At 31.2% G+C, this 24,397-nt stretch overlaps 1 protein-coding gene across 4 annotated transcripts; it reads right to left on the bottom strand.

Annotated features, from left to right (window-relative positions):
* Positions 1 to 1,988: 1,988 nt before the first annotated feature.
* LOC144848591 (actin-binding protein WASF3-like) lies at positions 1,989 to 24,360 on the bottom strand. Of its 4 annotated transcripts, XR_013613885.1 has the most exons (7): positions 24,196 to 24,336; positions 18,921 to 19,188; positions 10,970 to 11,126; positions 5,380 to 5,500; positions 4,428 to 5,130; positions 2,175 to 4,015; positions 1,989 to 2,029 (listed from the first exon to the last, which is right to left on the bottom strand). XR_013613885.1 is itself a non-coding variant. In XM_078705397.1 (6 exons), the coding sequence occupies exons 2-6, from the start codon at positions 19,186 to 19,188 to the stop codon at positions 3,849 to 3,851; spliced, it is 1,416 nt and encodes a 471-aa protein (XP_078561523.1). In that variant the 5' UTR covers positions 19,189 to 19,218; positions 24,219 to 24,360; the 3' UTR covers positions 1,989 to 3,848. The 4 variants fall into 4 exon arrangements, 3 of the variants coding, with proteins under 3 accessions (XP_078561523.1, XP_078561522.1, XP_078561524.1); XM_078705397.1 differs by having other exon boundaries at positions 1,989 to 4,015; positions 18,921 to 19,218; positions 24,219 to 24,360; XM_078705396.1 differs by having other exon boundaries at positions 1,989 to 4,015.
* Between the last annotated feature and the right edge of the window lie 37 nt (positions 24,361 to 24,397).

Raw genomic sequence — 24,397 nt, 5'->3', positions numbered from 1 at the left:
TTCGCATCTTATAGACGTATAGTAACCATCTTTGTCAAAAAATAAAAAGGTCGAAATATGGCCATTTTTGAAAAAAATCCCTGTACTATAGTAAGGTATTTTTTTCGAAAAATGGCCAAAATATGCACTTTTTTAAATACTGTTATTATGCAATATTATCGCTATATATGTGCATATATTGCGTTATAAGCATCTTATAGACGTATAGTAACCACTTATGTCAAAAAATAAAAAGGTCGAAATATGGCCATTTTTGGAAAAAATCCCTGTACTATAGGCCTAGTAAGGGATTTTTTTCGAAAAATGACCAAAATACGAACTTTTTAAAATGCTGTTATTATGCAATAATATTGCTATATATGTGCATATATTGCGTTATAAGCATCTTATAGACGTATAGTAACCATTTATGTCAAAAAATAAAAAGGTCGAAATATGGCCATTTTTGGAAAAAATCCCTGTACTATAGTAAGGGATTTTTTCGAAAAATGGCCAAAATACGCACTTTTTTAAATACTGTTATTATGCAATATTATTGCTATATATGTGCATATATTGTGTTATAAGCATCTTATAGACGTATAGTAACCATTTATGTCAAAAAATAAAAAGGTCGAAATATGGCCATTTTTGGAAAAAATCCCTGTACTATAGTACATGGATTTTTTCGAAAAATGGCCAAAATACGCACTTTTTAAAATACGGTTATTTTGCAATATTATTACTATATATGTGCATATATTGCGTTATAAGCATCTTATAGACGTACAGTAACCATTTATGTCAAAAAATAAAAAGGTCCAAATATGGCCATACTATTATATGCGCATATATTGTGTTATCATAATCTTAATAGAGCCATAGTAACCAGTCGAAAAATAAAAAGGTCGAAATTTGGTCATTTTTTGAAAATTTCCCTGTACTATAGTTCAGGGATTTTTTTCGAAAAATGGCCAAAATAGCCACTTTTTAAAATTCAATTATTAGGCGAAAATAGTGCCATATATGCGTTATCATCTTACAGAGCCATAGTAACCAGTTAAATCTAAAAATAAAAGGGTCAAAATTTGGTCATTATGTGATTCTGCGCATGACAAAAATTATGAAAGATCCTTTACTGGAGGCATCAAGACTATTACCATCTACCCCAAGTCCTGTTCCTCCATTTAAAAAAATTCTTATGAAAGGATGGCAGGGATGGGTTTCCCCACTTATTTTGTGTACTGAAATACTCATACAATATGGAATTTCCACCGCATTTCATCAGAAAGTATTATTATTATTTACTTATTAAAGAACAAACTCTCAACCTTAACATAGGTACAAATTGGAGGTCTACATTTTTATATAAATCTTGTTTAAACTTGTTAATATTAGTAATTTATAAATATAAGGTATAATTACTTTATGACGCTAATAATGTTTAACTTTCTAATGAAGGACATTTGTTTTTAAGTTAGTTTTATAAAACTTTATATAATGGTGACAGAGTGTAAAGCTCAGGTGTGTGAATACAATGCCATACTACTAATGAATGTGTAATATTGTAACCCAGAACATTTAGTCCAGTTGAAAATACTGTATACATGGAAAAACTATGATATCATCATAGTAATATTGCATTCGCAAGAACTAAACATTCTCAGAGATACAAGTGTAGTGTTTTAGGTTCAAATGCTGTCATAGTTTCAGGATTTTCTGATGGCACATTACTACCTAACCTCATACAAGACTTAGAAAGCATGCGTTTGCCTGCAGTCAACTCATCAGTGTTGGTTGTATGTTTTACACCCACCTCAAGATGTGTTTAAGGCTGTGACAAGTAATGACTTAAGACCAATCAATGACTTAAGACCAATCAATGACTTAAGACAAAGCAATGACTTAAGACTAAGCAATGACTTAAGACCAATCAATGACTTAAGACTAAGCAATGACTTAAGACCAATTAATGACTTAAGACCAATTAATGACTTAAGACCAATTAATTGACTTAAGACTAAGCAATGACTTAAGACCAATCAATGACCTAAGACTAATCAATGACTTAAGACCAATTAATGACTTAAGACTAAGCAATGACTTAAAATTAAGCAATGACTTAAGACCAATCAATGACTTAAGACCAATTAATGACTTAAGACATAAGCAATGGCTTAAGACTAAGCAATGACTTAAGACTAAACAATGACTTAATAAAGTGCTTAGTTATTGGGGATGTGACATTTTAAACGGGTAAATTTTAGAGTAAACAATTTTTACACTTGGTCCATGAAACAATTTAAGTATGGTCTTAAGTATGGTCTTAATCATGAAGACCAATCTGTATTATTATATAACACTTTGGTCTTTAACTGTATACATCAAGCCAAGTTATTTATATTACAATATTATACAACTTGAGAACAATCCAAAATAAAAGTTAAATAAAATGTCTGTAGATGTACATAATGAGTTATAGAATCTCATATTAACCTCTAAAATGTGGTCAATCATTTCAGATCTAAAGGCCAGTTCACACTGAACAATTTACATTCAAAGCAACACGCATCAAATCGTAATCTTGATGTGACAAACTTCAATATCATGAGATGCGACGTGTAGGCATCGGTCGATTTTCAACTTCAATGCGGTGAATTTGAAACTTGCGAAAGCTCTGCGCATGAATTTGCTTCACAACTTTTTCAAGCTTTGCACTTTGACGTGTGAACTCGCATGTAAATGCTCAGTAGGAACCAGCCTTAATGAATACATATTTCCAAACATTCTACTATACTGCCCTCTATATAGAATTCTACCAAATTTGGTGATATTACACACAATTTCACACATAAAAAAAAATTTATATCAAAAAAAGCAATCACACTTAAAAATATATATCATTCTATTGTTTGTCTAAACCGTGTTAAATTAAGTATATTTTAATAATAAAATTTACATTTAACAAAAATACATAATTTAATTCCATTATTTATTTATCAAATAATCTTTTACTATAGGAGTCATCACAAAATTGCTTTTACCCAAAACACTAAGTGCGTACATTTTAGTCTTAACTTAACCAGGTAGAGTTAGTCAACCAGCTTCATAATCATCTTTTTAAATGAATTTAAAAATTAATAATCAACAGCACCCAACAAATTAGTTTATATACATTATTTTATTTTTTATTAAATTATGCAGTATTTACGTAGCTTAGGTTTGTTTTTTCTCTGTCTCCACCAACCGGATATAACAAACATAGGGTGAATTTTAAGAAATATAATGCAAAAGATAGGACATCATTTTTACCACTTTGGGCCCCTATTTCAAAATTATGGATCTGTCACTGACAAAATATTAAAAATATTGTATTTCTTTATTTAACATGTTGTTGCTATGTATATGTTTCTGATTTTTTCACCATGTGTAAACAGACCTTAACTAAGAATACTAACTTAACCATTCTAAGTAGTAAGCTTAATTCTCTCTAATACTTATTCACCTATGGTAAATATGATATAAAACTTGGGTATAAAAATAACATTTAAAGTGTGGATATAAATTTCTTTCTTCTACCTGAAAAATGAATTCTAGTCATTTTGTACACTTACTTGAATATGGGTTTAGTAACAAATTCTACATCTAATTCAAAATCTGTATCAATCCCAATCAGTCTGAACAGATCTTTAATTTCAATCTATATCATCATCCCAGTGTAAATAGACCTTTAATTTGAACCTGTACAATCATCCCAATCAGTATGAGCAGACTTGTATCATTATCCTAATCACAGTGTGAACAGACTTTTAATCTGTATAATCATAACCCTATAATGTATTATTATTTTTACTAGTGTGAACAAACCTCTATGTCCAATCATCATCCTCCCAGTCTGAACTTGTATTACTATCGTCTTCAGAATCACTAAGTTCAACAGCTAGACGTCTAGCCAAGATGGCTGCTACTGAGTTTGGAGTGCTATCAGACCCCTGCTTCTTAGCCTGGGTACGATCTACTTCACGTAGCTTTATACCTGAAAAACAATTAATAGTACATTTACAAATGATATACATAACAGGTTTAATACCAATTTGGTTCACTTACAGTAGTTCAGTAATACATTTTAAATAAATAAAAACAAAATGATTTTATTACAGGATGGTGTCTCTTAGTGAGGTGTTCCTTAATAGGAGTGTCAGAGGGGTTATACTGAGTTTAAGAAACTTGCCAGATGTTGAAGTTACAATTGGTTTGTGTGTGTTCCATGTTTTCAGTAAAAATAAATGGAAAATCAAAGACTAAATATCAAAGTCCTGGAATAAGACTGAACAAACTGAAGAGAATTACTTCAGTAACTGAATAGAGTTACTTCAGTAACTGAATAGAGTTATACAGCATGGCTAATCATTGTGCATGTTTTCAAAATGTAGCAAAATGATCAGTACCTGTTCTGATAGCAGTAAGTAGGTCACTCCTGGGATTTTCCTCTGGTTCCTTCGGTGGTGGTGGCGCTACTCTAGCTGGAGAAGACGTCATCATCGTCGGTACAGGAGGACCTTGCGGTACAGGAGGTGGAGGAGGTACAAAACCAACATCTGGTGGTGGTGGAGGTGCAGGAATATATGCTGGTTCTGGATATCCCTGCATGGGTGGCGGTGGCGCTATTGGGATATGCTGCAGATTGTCACTATGCTCGTCATAGTCTATATCTTGTCTGTAATCCTGGTCGGTCATCTGTGGTTGGTACGCCGGTGCATCTGGGTATTTAGGTGGTGATGGTACATGTTGTAAATTGTAGTCATTCTGGTATCCAGTATTTATTGGTAGTGCTCCGTTACCCATTGGTTGCGGCGGCGGTGGTGGTGGTGCAGCTGCCGGTCGGTGCGGTGCAGATCTACGATTTTCCTGTCTGCTCATTCGGTCCTCTTGGTCTTGGTACATACCGCCGGTGTACTGCTGGTCAACTTCTGGTACATCAAGCTGGTTATGTGTTGTATTGTTTTCTTCTGGTGGCGCTCTGTGATGTTCAATCTGGGGTTTTTGGTCTTGCACAAGATCCGCTCCATCTTTCAACCGCACCCATTGGTCCATCCTTGATTTTGCTTTTCTTGGCTGATGGGATAATGTTCCCTTTTCTGGTTTCTTATGCTAAGAATTTTCAAAGCAACAACAACAAAATTGTTATAAATAAAAGTAAACTATTGGTCTACAAACTACATTGAAGCAACTTCCATCCTATTGGTTAACATTTATATAAAGACAGACCAAGTCTGATAATTTGGATCACAAATTAATTGTTTCATGTTTTTTTAAAACCTTCTGTTATAAAGATTATAAGAACAAGTACAAACTACTTATTTTAATTATTTATTATATGTAACACAACTGGTGTCTAACCTTTCGTCGATGCCTACGCTCTTGTTTGAGTACAGAAATGTTCTTTTTCTGTTCTTCGCACCATAATTCAAAGAAGTACCTTGGTTTGGTGTAGAATTCTAACCCTTCTTTGCCATCTTCCCTGTAAGAGAAACATTAAACATAGTACAACTTCCTATCTTTGTTTTTACAAAAAAAAAAACGTACGTAAATATATTTCCATTTAATTGTTATCTTCATTGGAAGAAAGAAATACATTATAATTAGGTGATCATTTAGAATAAAATGATCACCTATTGTTATTGTATAAAATCTTTATTAGGTGATCATTTAGAATTCTAAATGATCACCTATTGTTATTGTATAAAATCTTTATTATTTTTTTTCTTTTTATTGTTTCTGTACACTATTTTGTGTAACAATTATCTCAAAAAGTTTAATGTCAATGATTACCAAAATTTCAGAATATCTTTCAAATAATATAACTTAATCCTAATAAGCTTTCCAGCGTGATCACTCATCCGTGACGACATTTATACGCCATTTTGCGAAATCACATTATCAATCATATCTCCATAATTCATTATCACATATTAATGAAATTCACTACACGTAAACTTCAGATCAAGGGTAAAAATATTAGCAAATAAAAACGCACGCGCACGTAGGGTCATGCGCGTGAAATCGCGCGTTAAAAATTTAAAACGCTCAAAATTAAGTTTTGATCAATTTAGAGCATGAATTAGGCCATTTGCATGTTTCAAAAAATTACTGCGCAAAAATGCGTTTTTGCGCGCGCGATACTTAAAAAGCGTAAAAAATATGATTTTTTTTTACAAATCTCATTCTACTCACCATCCTTAGTACATTCACCAAATTTGAGTCAGTTCCGACTTAAAATAACGCTATACGAGCACGTTAAAAATGACAAAATGCGCACATTAATTTTACAAAAGTTCTGAAAATGGTGAAAAATAGGTCTTTTTTAAAATGAAAATAATTCTTCAGAATGCAAGATGACCCCCGATTTTTTTAACTTATTCTGGAAGCCATTGAGTTGTAGATATGAATTCATGTACACATTTTACGTACAAAATGTTTTGACGTCATCAAATGGCCACTTGAATTTAAAAATTAGGATTTGTTATCTTTTTGTGTAGATTATCACATTCAACAGAGCGCATCTTGGTTATGTGTGCTCGAATTTCGCACAAATTTCAGTATGTGCTTGCTTAATTAATTATCTTTATCATGAGTTGACACTATTTTTATTTTAATGACGTCATCACGCGTAAAAACTTGAATAACGTAGGCCGTGTAATTTCACCTTCGCAGTAAATTTGAATATCTTACAGCTCTTCAGAATTGAAGGTTACCTTGATGATTATAATTTATTATGAAAGCTGATGAAATGTAGATATTAATTCATATAAAAATTAAGCCTATCGGATGTTGTGACGTTAACATATGGCCAGTTGAAGTGAAAAAGTAGTTTTTTCATATTTTTTGTCAAAGTTATACACAATTCAAAGAGCGCGCACAGCGCTTCTACGTGCCAAATTTTTTTCAAAATCTTATATTTTTTTGCTCAATTAATTATCTTTCGAAATTGTCATCTTAAAGTTTAGTTTGATAACGTCATCATGCCAAAAAATTAGAACATGTGTGTCCCGTAATTTCACCTATGCTACACTGTATATAGATATACAGTATATACTGTACATATTGTATATGGCATATAGGCACAACTCAGCACTATAAGCATATAATAGGATGGCATACATCAACATTTTCCGATCGTATGTTAACGTACGTGCATGTTTAAAAAAAATTAATTTCAGTAAAATGATAAAAATGATCACCTATAATTCGTCAAAGTGACGAATTAAATTCTAGTTATTATTTTTTTTTTTATTATTTTTTTTCTTTTTATTGTTTCTGTACACTATTTTGTGTAACAATTATCTCAAAAAGTTTAATGTCAATGATTACAAAAATTTCAGAATATCTTTCAAATAATACAACTTAATCCTAATAAGCTTTCCAGCGTGATCACTCATCCGTGACGACATTTATACGCCATTTTGCGAAATCACATTATCAATCATATCTCCATAATTCATTATCACATATTAATGAAATTCACTACACGTAAACTTCAGATCAAGGGTAAAAATATTAGCAAATAAAAACGCACGCGCACGTAGGTTCATGCGCGTGATATCGCGCGTTAAAAATTTAAAACGCTCAAAATTAAGTTTTGATCAATTTAGAGCATGAATTAGGCCATTTGCGTGTTTCAAAAAATTACTGCGCAAAAATGCGTTTTTGCGCGCGCGATACTTAAAAAGCGTAAAAAATATGAATTTTTTTTACAAATCTCATTCTACTCACCATCCTTAGTACATTCACCAAATTTGAGTCAGTTCCGACTTAAAATAACGCTATACGAGCACGTTAAAAATGACAAAATGCGCACATTTATTTTACAAAAGTTCTGAAAATGGTAAAAAATAAGTCTTTTTTAAAATGAAAATAATTCTTCAGAATGCAAGATGACCCCCGATTTTTTTAACTTATTCTGGAAGCCATTGAGTTGTAGATATGAATTCATGTACACATTTTACGTACAAAATGTTTTGACGTCATCAAATGGCCACTTGAATTTAAAAATTAGGATTTGTTATCTTTTTGTGTAGATTATCACATTCAACAGAGCGCATCTTGGTTATGTGTGCTCGAATTTCACACAACTTTCAGTATGTGCTTGCTTAATTAATTATCTTTATCATGAGTTGACACTACCTTCATTTTAATGACGTCATCACGCGTAAAAACTTAAATAACGTAGGCCGTGTAATTTCACCTTCGCAGTAAATTTGAATATCTTACAGCTCTTCAGAATTGAAGGTTACCTTGATGATTATAATTTATTATGAAAGCTGATAAAATGTAGATATTAATTCATATAAAAATTAAGCCTATCGGATGTTGTGACGTTAACATATGGCCAGTTGAAGTGAAAAAGTAGTTTTTTCATATTTTTCGTCAAAGTTATACACAATTCAAAGAGCGCGCACAGCGCTTCTACGTGCCAAATTTTTTTCCAAATCTTATATTTTTTTGCTCAATTAATTATCTTTCGAAATTGTTATCTTAAAGTTTAGTTTGATAACGTCATCATGCCAAAAAATTAGAACATGTGTCCCGTAATTTCACCTATGCTACACTGTATATAGATATACAGTATATACTGTACATATTGTATATGGCATATAGGCACAACTCAGCACTATAAGCATATAATAGGATGGCATACATCAACATTTTCCGATCGTATGTTAACGTACGTGCATGTTTAAAAAAAAATTAATTTCAGTAAAATGATAAAAATGATCACCTATAATTCGTCAAAGTGACGAATTAAATTCTAGTTGTTAAAGACATTTTAAGTTCGCGGCCCATTCAGATCTTAACCTGAGAAAGACTGAATTTTCTGATTATAAGAAAACCACTAAACTTTAAGTGCCATTGTATAATTTATTATTTTTATTACATTTTTTAGAATAATAATTATGAAAATTTAATGAGCATTGTGGCTTAGAAGTTGAAAAAGTCATGGACTACCATTAAACTTATGAGCTGTAAATTATGCAGTCAAATAATTAGCCAACATCAGAGGGTTGGCAATACTCAACCATTTTAATTTTGATCCTAACCTTTATTTATAACTGGGAATTTGTTTTGTCTACCAATGTTATTTACTGTTAATGTTCCATTATCATCCAAGTTCGATCTTAAATAAATATCAAATCCTAATTTAGATATTTTATTTAAATTGGGAGTTTTTTAATTTTTCTTTTTATCGGTTTTTTAAATGGTCAAGAAAACATTGTCAATTTGTTCATATTTTATCAAAAAGAAAGACAATTTCATCGTTTAAATAATGGACCATTTTTGGTGTAAAACCAATGCTCAACAATAATGTAATAATAATATAATAACTCCCAAAAAAGAATTTGGTTATTAAAAGGAACAATTTTTCTATCAGAACAAACAAATTCTGGCATTGTATGTAACAACAACATGCATTCAAGTGTTGATGATTCTGAGAGTGTGTTCCAATTTATAACAATGTCTCTCCCGAGGGTTCTGTACATCAGAGACTACTCATTTTTAAACGTCACCATTCTTGACGTGAATTGATCTACTACGGCTATTAGCATTATCAATCCTTTATAAATGGGTTTGGATAAATAATGCATGACTGTGCAAACACACATGGCATACAACATTTTCAAATCTAAATTAATACAAATTGAAAACTTTGATGAAATTAAAATAACACAGAAACAAAAGTACAAAAAAATATTAGTTTAGTCATTTAAAAAATGAGGTTCTGCTTTCAGACCGTAGGAACAGCATCATGGGTATGACACGCCATGTGTGCCAAATTGTTTTTATTTTATGAATATAAGCCGAATTTCTGCTTAGAACATAGGTTTTCTGATCATACAGACCCTAGGCACAGTCATACTCAGGTATAGCTATGACACGCCATGTGTGCCAAAAAATTATCGCCTAATAAATTGTATACAGTGTCATATTGTAATTATAATGCTATTCCATATTTAATACAACTTTTACCTAAACAAATTAAGGATAAGGTGATTCTGTTGAAACAAGGAGACAGCTTATACTCAGTCTACTGAATTATCCAACTTCACCTAAACAAATTACTGGATACGGATATTTTAAACAGCTCATACTGTTATATGTTCATAATGATCTAAAGTGTCAGTTATATATTAACTGTGATTTTTTTAGTGCTTTTCTTGTAATTTGTTTGTACTTGATTCGTGACAATTTTAATTTGTCACAGAATAGGTTATAATGACATTGATTGATTTGTGTTTCCTTCATAATTTAGCCCAAAGCTGATGACATTTAAATAAATGGTAAAATTTAAAAATCCTTGAAAGAGAAAATAGAACACATAATAGGTAACAATTTAACAGCATTTATCTTTCCAATAAATTTTGCTCAATATGATGTTAAATTTATATCAATTTATTGTTTAATTTTGGCAAATATGGTAATATTAAATATGGTTATATATGATAAAGTATATAATACAAATCACTATTGATAATCAGCCCAATTGAACGCATTTATTTACATACATGATTACCAGATGATATATGATGACTTATGTTAATAATAATCCATGACGTTATGTTAAATAATATTCAAATTGAAATTCCCGAGAATTCCAATCGCTTCACAAGGTTAAAATATATTTAAGTTGAACGACTTACTTTAAATAAATGCCCTGGAGTGGTTTATTGTTCAGTAGGCCATTTATTCGAGGGGGCATAACACTAAAACATATACAGTAGAACCCCTATTAAGGGGACACCTTTAGGACCAAACAAAGCGTCCCCTTAATAGAAGTGTCCTCTGAATAGGGGTTGGCTGTAGTGTAATACATTTGTTGCCCTCGTTCATGTCATGGGGAAGTGTCCTCTTTGAGGTGTCCCAAAGGAGACATTCAACCATACTCTAACAAACTTACCACTAAACCCAACATGGAAGCAAATGAATACATTACCTGTATGGAGTGAGAATGTGTAAGAGTGGAGGTGGTTCACACTTAACAGTGTAAGTGTCGTGAACGGCGGTCGGACGCTTCTCTTTCGATAACATTTCTTGGTCTAAAATCACTTTACTTTGAAACGGAGCATATGCCAGTATATCTTGTAAGGACACTAAACAACATTGACAACATTAAAGACAACATACAACATAGTATATCAAAGATAATGTAACAACATTAACATACATCTCTTCCAATCAAAACTGTATACAACGGATAATTAAAGAAAAACAGTATTAATATGCAAAGAAGCGAATTAAAAAAATTATAAATTGTAGTATATTTTAAGCTGACCATATTTTTGTTTGTTTTTAAGTTGTTGTGTTACAGTATGTGTCACTGTCTGTACTATGATTGTGATAACATGATCATGATAATAATAAGTCTGATATTTATTTACTGACCAATACAAAATACTGACACTCTTCTTTTGGGTCAGTATAATACAAAACTGTCAATGGACTTTGAACGTAGATATCAATCACAGTACTTTCTTATCATGATTAAAGCCAATTCCTTAATACCATTAAATACTAATAATAGTAATGCATAACTAATGTATGTATAATTCCTCACCGGGGGAAAACTTTTTTGGTATTATTATTTATATGTAATACTATGGCCAATAACTTTGTTCCCTTTTGTGTGATCATCCTCTTTTATTTATCGAAAGCTTTAGATTACACATGTTTACTGTACTGTAAATAAACGAGTATAGTCTTGGGGGGAGGGGGGGGGGGGGAGTCTGGGTACAACATTTGGTAAAAATTAGGAGGTGTGATAATACCGGTAATAATCAAATTTCATTCATGTCTTGTGTCCCATTTTTAGCATAGATTATTGGGTGGTATTAGACTTGAGCATGGGATTTAACTCAGTCACAGCAGTTAAACATTGAAGTCATGATCTCTTATTGTTATAATATAACGCACAAGAATTTAATATTCTACTTATGTCTTTACAATATACTGATGTGGATGTTACATTATAACATGTTGATGTGGGTTGTTGAGTTAATGCAGAATGTAGATCTGATTTCAGTAATTCTACTTAGAGAAACACCTTATATTGTCAATTATTTTAATCATAGCATTTTTTTTCCAATTGCTACTGTACGTGGGTGGATTCATATATTGCAGTAATAAAACTTAACGCTGATTATTCCAAAAGAAAACAGACATTTATATAAATTAAATGAATAAACGAAACTAATGATGAGGCACGACCTGGATTTAACAGCGATGACGTCAAAGACAACGTTGTTTCCCAAACTTGATTGTTGATGCAAAATAACATATTTACAAAATCTTTATTTCCTGTGCAAATGGACTTTTGATTTGTAGACATGATTGATGTGATAAGCCTCTCTTAGACGTAATCTTATTTGTTCTGATAAGATCTAGTAGGCTTATAACATCAAGATTTCATCATCATTATACTGTACTTACTGGGGGAAAAAACTAGAAACATAGAAATACAATCATGATTCAGACAAAATGGAAAGTCTGTATAGATCAGGAAGAGGATGTAATAAAGAATACAGTAATGCCTCTATAGATTAAAAAGAGAGGAGGGGATCGAGGTGTATAGTATGTACTTAATAGTCATTGAAGATACCATTTGTTTATCTAGGTAAAGCTTACATTTGACATCTCCATGGATCAGGAGGAGCAAGGGGGAGGGTATTTTTTCTGTCCTAGATAAATGCTTGTAAAAAAAATATTATCGTATTCTTCCGCACAAACTATTAGTATTACATTCAAATTGGTCAATAATGAATGTGTACTGTATTGTAATAATCGAACAATCCAACATTTAAAATAAAATATACTAAATACACACTTATCTTACTACTGTACAATGTTTGATCAATACACTACAGGAAGTTAAAGAATAAAATATATAATAATATTCTTTTTATAATGTTTATCTAGTCACAATAAATATACTCCCTCATTAAATGGTGATCTAGTATTTTATTATGATAAAAAACATTTGTTTGTTTTAGCTGACTATATACAGTGTAGTTTGAAAGAGACTGTAGTGCAACTATAGATCAATGGAAATAAACTAGTTTCTTTTCTCTTTTAAATACACACAAAATATACTGTAGTGTACTGTACATTTATATTATGACTGGGGTAATAATGTTCACAACATTAGGCGCTATATAAATCCAGGATATTATTATTATATTTAAATCATGAATGAGAGGATTGTCATTTTAATACTGTGTGCTTTGAATTTGTGAGAATTTAAAATTATTGATTTGGTAAACCTTACCAGGGCCAACAGCAAACATACATAATTACAACACTAACAATATGATATAGATTTGAATACATTAAATACAACTGCAGCAGGAGTCAGAATGACTACAAATCAAATTAATGGACAGAGTACCTTGAACCTTAACAATATACATGTTCATTTTAGGCTATGGTGTTAATGATTTTAGGCCTGTTAATCTAATATCGTCAATTGACCCAATTATCTAAAAATGATTATGTTACTTTAAATTACAAAGGTAAAGGTAAGGTAATGATGCTGTATACCACCACTGAGTATAGTACAAATTCTATTTTTGTGTTCTTTAAAATAATTAGTTCATACTTAAATACTACACTCAATGTCTACGCAAATAAACACTTGATTACTGTAATGTACAGTAGCTATCATAAACATAATATTATCAGCAATACAGGCAGTGTGGTTTAGACAACCAACCACAACAATTACAAATATTGCTATAAATATTATACGTTACAATAAATTCATTATTTGTACTAAAATAAAATGTAAAATTGAAAACGCATAATACATGTATATTTAAATTGCTCAAGTCAGGACATTTGCTTAAAGCATGAGATTTGTATTATATTAATATACAAATTGCTTGAGTTAAGCAGGCAGCATCCCAAGTGTATAAACCAAATTCAATGTGATCTTTATTTGGTTTCATAAGGGGTTAACATTAATAGATGAACATCCAACTAGGACAACTTAAGCGATGTAGATAACTTGTACAATGAATAAATTACTATTAAACATAAAATAACTCATGACGATTAAAATTATTTTGAATTAAAGACTTTTTTTGGTAGATTTCAATCAGAGATTATAAATGTTTGATTATTATTTATGAATAATGTATAGATTGATTAACTATTAAGATTTTCTTGGTTATTTTTTTGTGTGTTTTTATATTTATATTTTCATCCTGTAATTGGTCTATACACTGGATGTGAAAGAATAAAATAAAAAGAATTAAAAAAATAAAGTAACATTGTCAACCATGAATCTATTTTAAGATTCCAAATGTATTATGACTTAGATCATTACTATTATACTGAATACAACTTGTGTAGTAATGAAAGATTGTAGAAGATTGTATTGTAAATTGCCTTTTGGAAAAATTAAATAAATGAAAGAAATTATGAATTATCTTCAATTAACATTAAACTTTAATCATTATTACTGCTTTCACTACATTCATATGAACATTAAATATACTGTGCATACTAACTATTATTATTAATGTTCCAGAATATAGAATGACATGACCTTTAAGTTTAAATTCAAAACTAAGTTTTGTATAAAATTCAGAATATTCTCATAAGATTTTGTTAATTTAAACCTAAACCGAAACAATTTATGAAAACACACTATACTACATTATTATTGTCATTGTTTATTATTTGTATGATACCACATTTTTGTTGCATATGCCTAAATTATTTTTCTTTTTTTAAAAATGTGTACAGTTTAAAGTAAAAAGGTGACCTAAATAAAAAAAACCGAACAGAGAACAATATTTTAAATAATAAAATATATTTTATACAATAAATTCAGAAAGGAAGCTAATTAAGTAATAATGATTTATGTAATGATGCATTATTACAAAACACATTTTATTCAATGCCTGACAATTTTGATTTATAAAACAGAATCTACTGTTATGATCTAATGCACTGTAATTACAATACTTAGCATCGTTAACATATATTTTTATCGTTCCTAATAAAACTGGAATTGAGAACTGATTGGAAACTAGGACAATAAGACCAACGAGTTTAAATCGGTGGAGAGGTGGGAGAAGGGGATGAGGGAAAAGGGGAAAAGAGAAGGAGTGGGGGGAAAGGAAGGAAGAAGACAGTGTTGTCATTTTATATTGTTATTCTACATTTTTATTTATACAGTAAGTGAGTAATTTCCAGTTTATTTGGACAATAACAGTTACTCTGTATCATATCATATGTTTATTTCGCCAAATTTCAAATGCAATACAAAGTAAGACATAAAAAGAGTACAAAAGTAAATCAATGAGGCAGGATCACCTAAAAGTTATAAATAAAATATCTGTCGAGAGGCTCTCCAAATAGAATCCACAGAATAAGAGGTAAGACTGTGTGCACAGTAATAAGCATTATATTTAATTGTATGTACTTTATGCAGTACAGTATAATATGCAAGAGGCTGTGTAACTAACTTATATTTCTATAAATAGATAGTAATCAATTGCAAAAACAGAGAGCATGTTCCAAAATTAATTATAAAAAGAAAGGCTTGGGAATTTCTATGAATCTGATATTAATCAATTTTAAAAACATGAAAATTAATTTCAACTGCTAGCCACAGATACTGTCACTGATGATTATCAACGTGATTGCATGTTTAATAAACGCAACTTACTTTATCGTCAACTTCAAATTTACGACTAACAAGTAGCCCGAGAAAAAAAGAATTTTATTCATCTAAACTGATGGAAACTTAAGATTTTTTTTGTAGGGTAATTATGAACATGTTTCAGGCATAAATTGTGCTTCATGTCTGGATTGGTAAAGGCAGCTATAAATACAGTTAACAATGTTTAAAGAATTTAACTAGTTATGCCTCTGTGCTTTACATATATCAGTGAGTATTCTGTATAATATATTACTGTATAATGTATTACTGTATAATATATTACTGTATAATATATTACTGTATAATATATTACTGTATAATATATTACTGTATAATATATTACTGTATAATATATTACTGTATAATGTATTACTGTATTATACTGTATGTCTAGAATAAACACATACAGTAAGTTTTAAACTGATTTCAGCTACAGTATGTTTAAACTCAGACAATATTCTGACCCTGAGGAGAATAGAATGTACAGTAGACCTCATTTTGGGTTCCACATAAACATACTGTACTGTAGGTGTGAGAACTACAGTGCCCACAAATTCACAGTTCTTTTTAATTTCTGTAGCAAAACACTCCTCACAAGTTTTTATTCGAGAAAACCAGAAACGGAGAGGGTACTCTTGCCACGATAAGAGTAACCCAACTTTATGAATATTTCTGTGTCACATTAAATATTGTACAATGATGATGATGATTTGGTTACATTTAAAGACTTTCAATTCAGAGGTATAATTGACAGATGTTACAAATCTATTGTATTACTGTATCAATAATCTATTACTGTATCAATAATCTATTACTGTATCAGAGTCAATGATGGGTTGTTTTCATTTCTACAGCGCTATTTTCTACTGTTTATTTTGCCACATAGTTTTGACTTTTGCTGATTCTATCTAATGCACTTGCGTAGAACTATTCTCACATCGCCTTCCAAAATTCTGGAGTGTAAAATCATTCATCAGTTTTGCTATGCAACGTGAAAGGGGTACAGGTAAAAAATTACATAGACTAACTTTTGACAAGATAATATACTTGATATTGTTACTGCAATTTTGAATAAAAAAAAGTGTGTATAGATGTGTTGATATTATGTTTGTTTGTAAACATGAAATAATGATTTTTGATAACTTGACAAAATGACCACAAAGCAACATATTCTTATGATTACTGCACATGCCTACAAGCCAATCCGGGGTGAGATACAGTAGCTACCAAACTCCGTCCAACTAAGATCATATTGAAAGGCATATTACAACACTGAATGGTACAGATGATTGTAATGTTCTGTTGCTTTATAGTCATAGTGTCATTTATGCAATCAAAAAGGGTCTTGTTATTTCTACAGCATGCATATAGTAGTATTGTGATGAAGTTATAGATTATAAAACTAAAAAATATAAATGATTGTTTTTTTTCTAAAGCGTGTATACTATCTAAGAGCACCATGTTACGCCAGTGTATAGTGCACCATGTTAGGCCTTGTGACTAGTCTTTGATTGGTAGAGACGTGTTGTTACACAACCTTTGATTTGCGTCCGTTTTAGACTAAACCATTACCTGTAAGGGGTGAGTAAGTTCAGCTTCGGTGGTTTATCGCATAGCATATATAGCTCCCTCATTGTTGAGGGCATAGTGTGACCCGCAACTACTTGTTGGTCCATGAGCGTGGAGCTTTTGTAAGCTTTACGCAAATGAATATCTTGTAATAAAACTGAAAAATTGCCAAAAAAAATAAAAATGTACGTCGACTGCTTATTACCATGGCAGACAAAACACAGGTTAATTGAAAAAAATAAAATAATTAGCATAGTTATCACCCTACATTTGCATATTAATTGCATAATATTTGCATATTAATTGAATCATTTGCATATTAATTGAACCAGTGTTGGTCTCATGATTGAATTTCTTCAGGCCACAAATTGTATAATTTGATAAAATTGAATTGATAGCAATGTTTTGGGATATCAAATGCAAATAACAAGACAGATAACATCACAAACATTCAAGAGTTATCAGACACTTTTCAACATAATTTCAAATAAAATGTTTGGAGAAATTTGCTGGTCCAAATGATTGCTGCATACGACAAAATAATAGTGTAATGGCCAGTGAAGTTTGCTTTAACGAATATGCAAATGTAGTGGTGAAACTTTATTATCTTTTCTATCTACAGCTGAGAATAAAAGCAAAATATAAAGTATAAATGCTTCCAAGAAATGTTTGTCTAGTATTTGACTGGAATTACAAAATTCAAGACAAGCACTCTTGTATGCCAAATAATTATCTTTCATTACTATTAAAAAATGTGCATTATTTAGTATAAAATAAAAAGTAATAATGTGCGAATGACAGATTTTTATGATTAATTATTATATGTGCTAGATTAATACACCTTAATATTATTTAAATAAAAATAATATGAATTGCATATCTATAATAATCATGATTATTTGAATACTGTAAACTATAAATTAGCTTTGCTAATGTTGGTGTAATACTGCTTCTTGGACTAATCCAAGCCATTACCACAAGTTTGGTGGTCTAGAGTAAAAAATATGACCAATTATAATGAATCTTTAATTTTGTTTCTATTCATTATTAGCTAAGCTCTGTCTACACTATGAAACTTTATGCAACAAAAAATTGTGATGTGCCCATATATGGACAAGATGATGTCATATCTCTACCATATTTGGGCTTATCACTACCATATTTGGGCACATCACACTACTTTGATAGTGTACACAAAGCTTTATAGCCACAAAGAAATAATCTTCTTAAACATTTTTAGTCCTATTGAATTGGAACAAAAAATGTTTGACAATTTAAACTTTTGCAAATGACTATTTACTAAGCAAAGCAAATATTGCCATAGAATATGTCTGTGGTGTTAGTGTCGCTAACACCTTATCAGAAGGGACCAATTCCTTGCTACTCAGTGAGTTTAAATTCTTCCTGTAATGTTATGTGACGCTGTAGGAAGTATAGCGTTTATTTTATAACGACACGGTTTAAAAATCACCCAATAACATATTAAATAGTAACATGAAACCAAACAAAATTTTATAAAAACATCTGGTTTTGAATTAAAAAAATTTGTTTTCAGTGTTTTATTTTTTTGTTGTGTTTTCCAGAAAGTTTATAATTGAAACTTCTTTCTAATTTTACCGCACGAAAAAAAAAATAAAATTATTGCACTTACCTGGATCCTGTGTTGCGTCTAACTTAGTTACCTTCACCGACAGTTTATCTATCCTGTCTTGAAGAACATTGGCTCGGACAAAAACCGAGTTTGCCTCTTGATAGAGGTCGCCAAATATATCCTCGGCATGTTTACTGAGGTTACTTAGCTGGCGTATGACACCAGCTAATGTACTGTTAGTCACACATTCAAGTTCGTTCCTAATTCCCTTGTCGATTGTGCCTCGACTAAGGTGTACTGGCTCTACGTGTCGTTTTATAAGCGGCATGTTCAATAAAAAATTAATTTACAATCACATCTGAAAAAAAAACAAAAAAAAAAACCAATTTTTTGTCAATGTTCGACCAGTAGACATTCCTGATTACAGATTTCTCCCCAATAAAGCAGTACATCACTATGTAAGTCATGCTTAAATAAAGACTTAATAAATAAGATGATTCCTTTCAATGAGGCTATGCACCATGTGATACTGATCATTTCAACACTTGGATATTTGAAATTTGTCCTGTTTTCTGACAAGAAAATGTTGATAAAATAAAAACAAACCCATTTGCTTTGAGACGGTGTTAAAATGCATTACAAATACAAATCTAATGACAAAAATACCAAAAGAAATAGTTTTTTTTCTACTCAACCACTGGCCTTCATTTATTAGAACCACTTCATATTAAGTGACAGGGACCAGCTAATACCAGATTACCACCATTTTACTTCAAACTCAAACCAGGAAGTATAATATTGACACAATTACTACTCAATCCATCAAATCTATGATTGATTCCACAATAGAATCAATCGTTTATTTAAGTTCAGTCAATGGAACAAGCATCAAATGCAGCAATTGTTGTTGGCTATGCTGTAACGCTGCAATGCCACACTCTCATAATTCAAATTACATTTTATTGCCTGAACAGTTTTCCCCAAAACCGGTTTTGGTAGTTTAACTTAGATACATTTTGATGCTGTTTTCAGTGTGAATTGATCTTAAAAAATTGCTACACAGAAACTGAGAATGGTTCTTTGCAATCTTGAAAAAAGTTTTAAAAAATAATTTTCACTATATTTATTATCTTTCTGAATAAATAAATTAAAATGATTTATAGCCGTTTATTGGAGCAGAACATGAACTGATCACAAATGAGCCAACCACCTTGAATACAGTTTACAGTACAGAAAGAAATTACTGCAACTTTTCCTACAGGTACGAGCTGACTTACTGTAATGTGACAATCATTGCAATGTTACTGGTAGCAGACACCTTTGATATGAGATTCACTCAAATTACTTTTGTACTATTTAACATGGGTATAAAACTAAAAAACTTGTTGGTCTTCAATTCAGTCAACCATTCTTGGTTATTCCTTTATGTATGTTTTCAATGCATGAATTATGTTTAGATTGGTTGTTGAGGTATACTTGTCTTAGGAATGTAGCTTTATTGTGTATCCTGCAGGGCACGCAGTAAGGTGAACACTTGTAACTTAAAATTGGTGAAAGAACTAGAATCCTAGAATCTTAGATCAGTTTACATGTGTCCTGTGGTTAACACAGCAGTGATGCGACAGATGATTCACAATCATTGCAACTTATTCCTCCAAATTCCCTGCAAGTCCTCTACAGATAACCTGCTAACACGGGTCTAATGATTAATGTGGGCTATGGATGATTTAAAGCCTGTTATCTCTGTTTGAAATGGGTACTTTAGTTTGTGTTAAACACTAAAAAGAACCGAGCTTGATTACGAATTTTAAAAACCCAAAAGATTCCGGTCTTAAACAATTTTAGCTTTAAACAAATTCATAGATATTGTTTGAATACTGTAGGAATTAGTAAAAGTAGTACAGGTATATTTAATAAATATATATTCTAATTTAAATCCCAACAAAAATTGGTTTGAATTAATGCATTATATAGGTAGACATTTTGAATAATCTAGTTTAATTATTACTAATTTATTACAGACTGTAAAATGACAGAGATTTTACAGGCTTTTCCTGTAGGAATGTAAAGCAACATAAATCGATAAAAACAAATTTTATTTCAATCAAACATGTCATTTATAGCACTAGCCACTGAGCATGTGTAATGACCTGGTAACAAACAACACTGAGCATGTGCAATGACCTGGTAATAAACGACAAGAATTTGTAAGCTTTGCCAATCAATACCTTCACGTATAATAATGCAAGACAAAATATAATATTTGATTACGGTTGAATACGAAGAAGACCGATAGTCTGAGATATGTCTTGAGGGATGTAATTCATCTACTGCTCAAATCGCAAACTAAAACTATATTTGTAATTTCAACATGCTACTTTTCACTTATTAATTTTAACAAAAATATTTCTACTGTTTTTTTTTAACTTCTTGGAAACTATACTGCATTAAGAAAATCAATACGATACATTTTAAACAATTTGAAAAATGTGACAACTATAGAAACAGGCACAGATTTATCTGAATATATTCTGTACAACTTGTCTTTGACACATGAAATCCATACTATTAAATAATAGTAGGACCTACAGAACATGAGAAGAACAGGGTGGGGGAGTGGGGAGGTTAGAGAACATATCATTAACACTATTTCTGTTAATCTCGGTCTACACTATTAAACTAGTTTGACAAAAAAAGTGTGATGTGTGCAAATATGGTAGTGATATGCTTAAATATACTGTAGTAGTGATATGACATCATCATGTCCATTATGGGCACATCTCACTTTTTTTGTCACAAAGTTTGATAGTGTAGACAGAGCTTTGTTTCTTCCAACTAATTCTTCCTACTGTATAATACATTCTCAAATCCTATAAGAATTTTATACATTCACACAATTTTCTGGGACATATTCTAAACACTTTAGATTCAAACATATGCAGGAACTCACTTATCATTGAGGAAATCATGGCACATTTTGTTGACTTCATTGATCTGATTTTCAATATTTTCGCTGATGACTCTGAGCCAGCCAGTCAGCCAGAAGTGTTCATTTTATACATCAATGATTTATCTAATTATATTATTATTACATTATGTTAATGATTCAGGGTTCACCAACTTGTTATTAGCGCAAATGATCAACTGAAGAAATATTATACAGTAGAGTATGATAATCTGGGTTTCCCAAAAACGAAAAATGAAGATTAATACAATCACACTTTTAATAGGCCATTTTGCAGTTATTTACAGTGTCCAAATATAATATTGATTCAATATAAATATCCGCATAACTATAAAGCTGTTAGTGCCGGTCTTAGAGCGCTATCACAGCAATAAAAAGGTGAGTTCAGAAACGCAAGACAAACGTGACGAGGGAACAAATTTCAACAGAGCTTCGACAAAAAATAACAAGATTGCCAAAAGCTTATTACATAATTGAATTTAATATTTTGAATACTTCTGTAGCTTATTTGACCAGACTACAAACTACATTATCTGAATAATTTGGTCCATGTGGAAATACTATCAACTAAATGAAATAGTTAAGCTGACACACTAGTGAAGCCTACTTGCAGTGCCATTGGGGAATCTAGTAAGGCTCCACCTTCAGCTTTTACAGGATATAAGGCCTGACTTCATTTCCTTTTCTACTTCTGGCTCAGTTTATAAACAACAATAAAGAATCAAGGATATAATTGTTTGAAATGCTCTTGTTTTACAACTATTAGAACTTTTACTTCCCATTTCTATTTCATAAAAGGCATGAAAATATAAATCATGCAAAGTAAACAATTAGTTTTGCCAAAACATATTTTGACTTGTTGTTTGGCCTCTTTTTATATAAGTATGGTTATTTAAATTCAAATCTTTTGTACAGTATATGGACTCTTTTTATTTATAGTTGTGTAGGCTAACAGTACAGTACTGAAAACAAACATTAGGAAGAGAGTTTTATGGTATTGTTATAACTTTATAATATTGAACTAGTGATATACATACAATTTATTTGGAAGTTGCACTCTAAAAAGGGATGACTAGTGGAGGAAGGCGTGTCTAGTCTGACTTAACTAACATACAATATAAACACAAAAAGTACAAACTGAAATACTGATGTTAGATTTGTGTTAGTTAAAAAATAAAAAAAATTATATACTGCGTTGTTTTATACTTGGTTATTAGACTTGCTTAATAATACAATAATGTTGGGTTGGTTTGAAGCTTATAGCTTATATGACCCTTCTCTCTCTCTCAATTAATGTAAAAAAACTAGCCATGCTTTTAACAAGATGCCAATGTGGATACTGGTGAGTAACTTATGTAAAAGTAACTCAGGCTGTTAAAAAAAAGATTGCAGAATATAGCTTTTATTGAAGCAAGATGGAAGTTCAATAGAATACTATAGTTTGGATTTAAGGTCACACGTCTTTGTTTGCATCAAAGCTATTGTTATCTCAAGTCCAACAGAAGATATCAAGGTTATAATACACAACAAAAAGCAACAACAATGTTTGTTTTAAATCAAAACTGACAGTGAAAAAAAATTATTTTTTGTAGACATTCAAATTAATTTGCTCCATATTTTAACGATAGCTAAGTTGATTGGAGAGATTGGAAAAGGAGGCCTTTTTTGTGGCCTAGGTCTACAAGCTTTGAAAGAAAAAGTAAATTTAGGAAATAAGAACTTTGTTATCCAGCAATACTGTGGACGATAAACATTAATCGAAAAAGAGTTAGGGATCAGGTGTAGATTAAGGATGCCTTAAAAAACTGCATCCGATCGTTCATGGTCCTGATCATTGCCGCTGAGAACAATTAATTAATATTAATAGATAGGCCTATAATAATACATTCAAATTATTTAACATTTTATATTTATATTAATTTATTATATAGGCCTCTAGGATAGTAGCCTAGGCTTCTAATAAACAAATTAAGCCTAGGTAATTAATAATATTAAATAATCAGCGTTAAACTTGCACAATATATATACAGTTATACTGTATTACATGTTCCCGGATTCATTCTCGTCAATACAACAAGCAAGGTTGAACCTTGCTTGTTGTATTGTTTGTAGTCTGGCTGCCCAGGCCTCCTACACTAACTAACTGATGGTACACTAGGCCTCTCTAGGCGTAAGGTAGAGTAGTAGGCCTAGTTAGTAGTAAAGCTAGCCTAGCTACTCTGGGATCCTATAGGCCTATATAGGCCACTAGCTAGCTAGGCTAGGCCTAGCTTCAGACGGAGTTGTCCTCCCTTCTCGGTTATAACTTGCTCAGTAGCTGTATATAATAATGTTATGTAAAGTAACCCTTTAAATCACAAAAAGTAGTAGTCTCCAAACACAAAATTACTTACCACATTACGAAGTGAATTTATCAAGAAACAACACAGAATGTCGCAAACTCTTATGACAGGCCGGACTCTACAAAAGTTCACGCCCCACTCTACGCGATCCTTCCCCGCCGTACGACGTGACGTGCAATGCGAGTAGTCAGCGATCGTACGTCGTCGACTTTTCTTCCGTGTGTGATTTT

This window comes from Antedon bifida, chromosome 7 (assembly GCF_963402885.1).
Source record: "Antedon bifida chromosome 7, ecAntBifi1.1, whole genome shotgun sequence".
NCBI classification, from domain to species: Eukaryota; Metazoa; Echinodermata; class Crinoidea; order Comatulida; family Antedonidae; genus Antedon; species Antedon bifida.
The sequence above is the reverse complement of the archived record's forward strand: the minus strand, read 5'-3'. Positions and strand labels throughout refer to the sequence as shown.

What these genes read in the sequence shown, in the direction of transcription:
- LOC144848591 (XM_078705397.1), bottom strand. Translation starts at nt 19,188, where the DNA reads ATGCCGCTTATAAAACGACACGTAGAGCCAGTACACCTTAGTCGAGGC. An exon ending in CACATTCTCACTCCATACAG is followed by an intron (nt 5,501 to 10,969) that starts GTAATGTATTCA and finishes TTTCTCTTACAG; the next exon opens with GGAAGATGGCAAAGAAGGGT. An exon ending in AGCGTAGGCATCGACGAAAG is followed by an intron (nt 5,131 to 5,379) that starts GTTAGACACCAG and finishes GAAAATTCTTAG; the next exon opens with CATAAGAAACCAGAAAAGGG.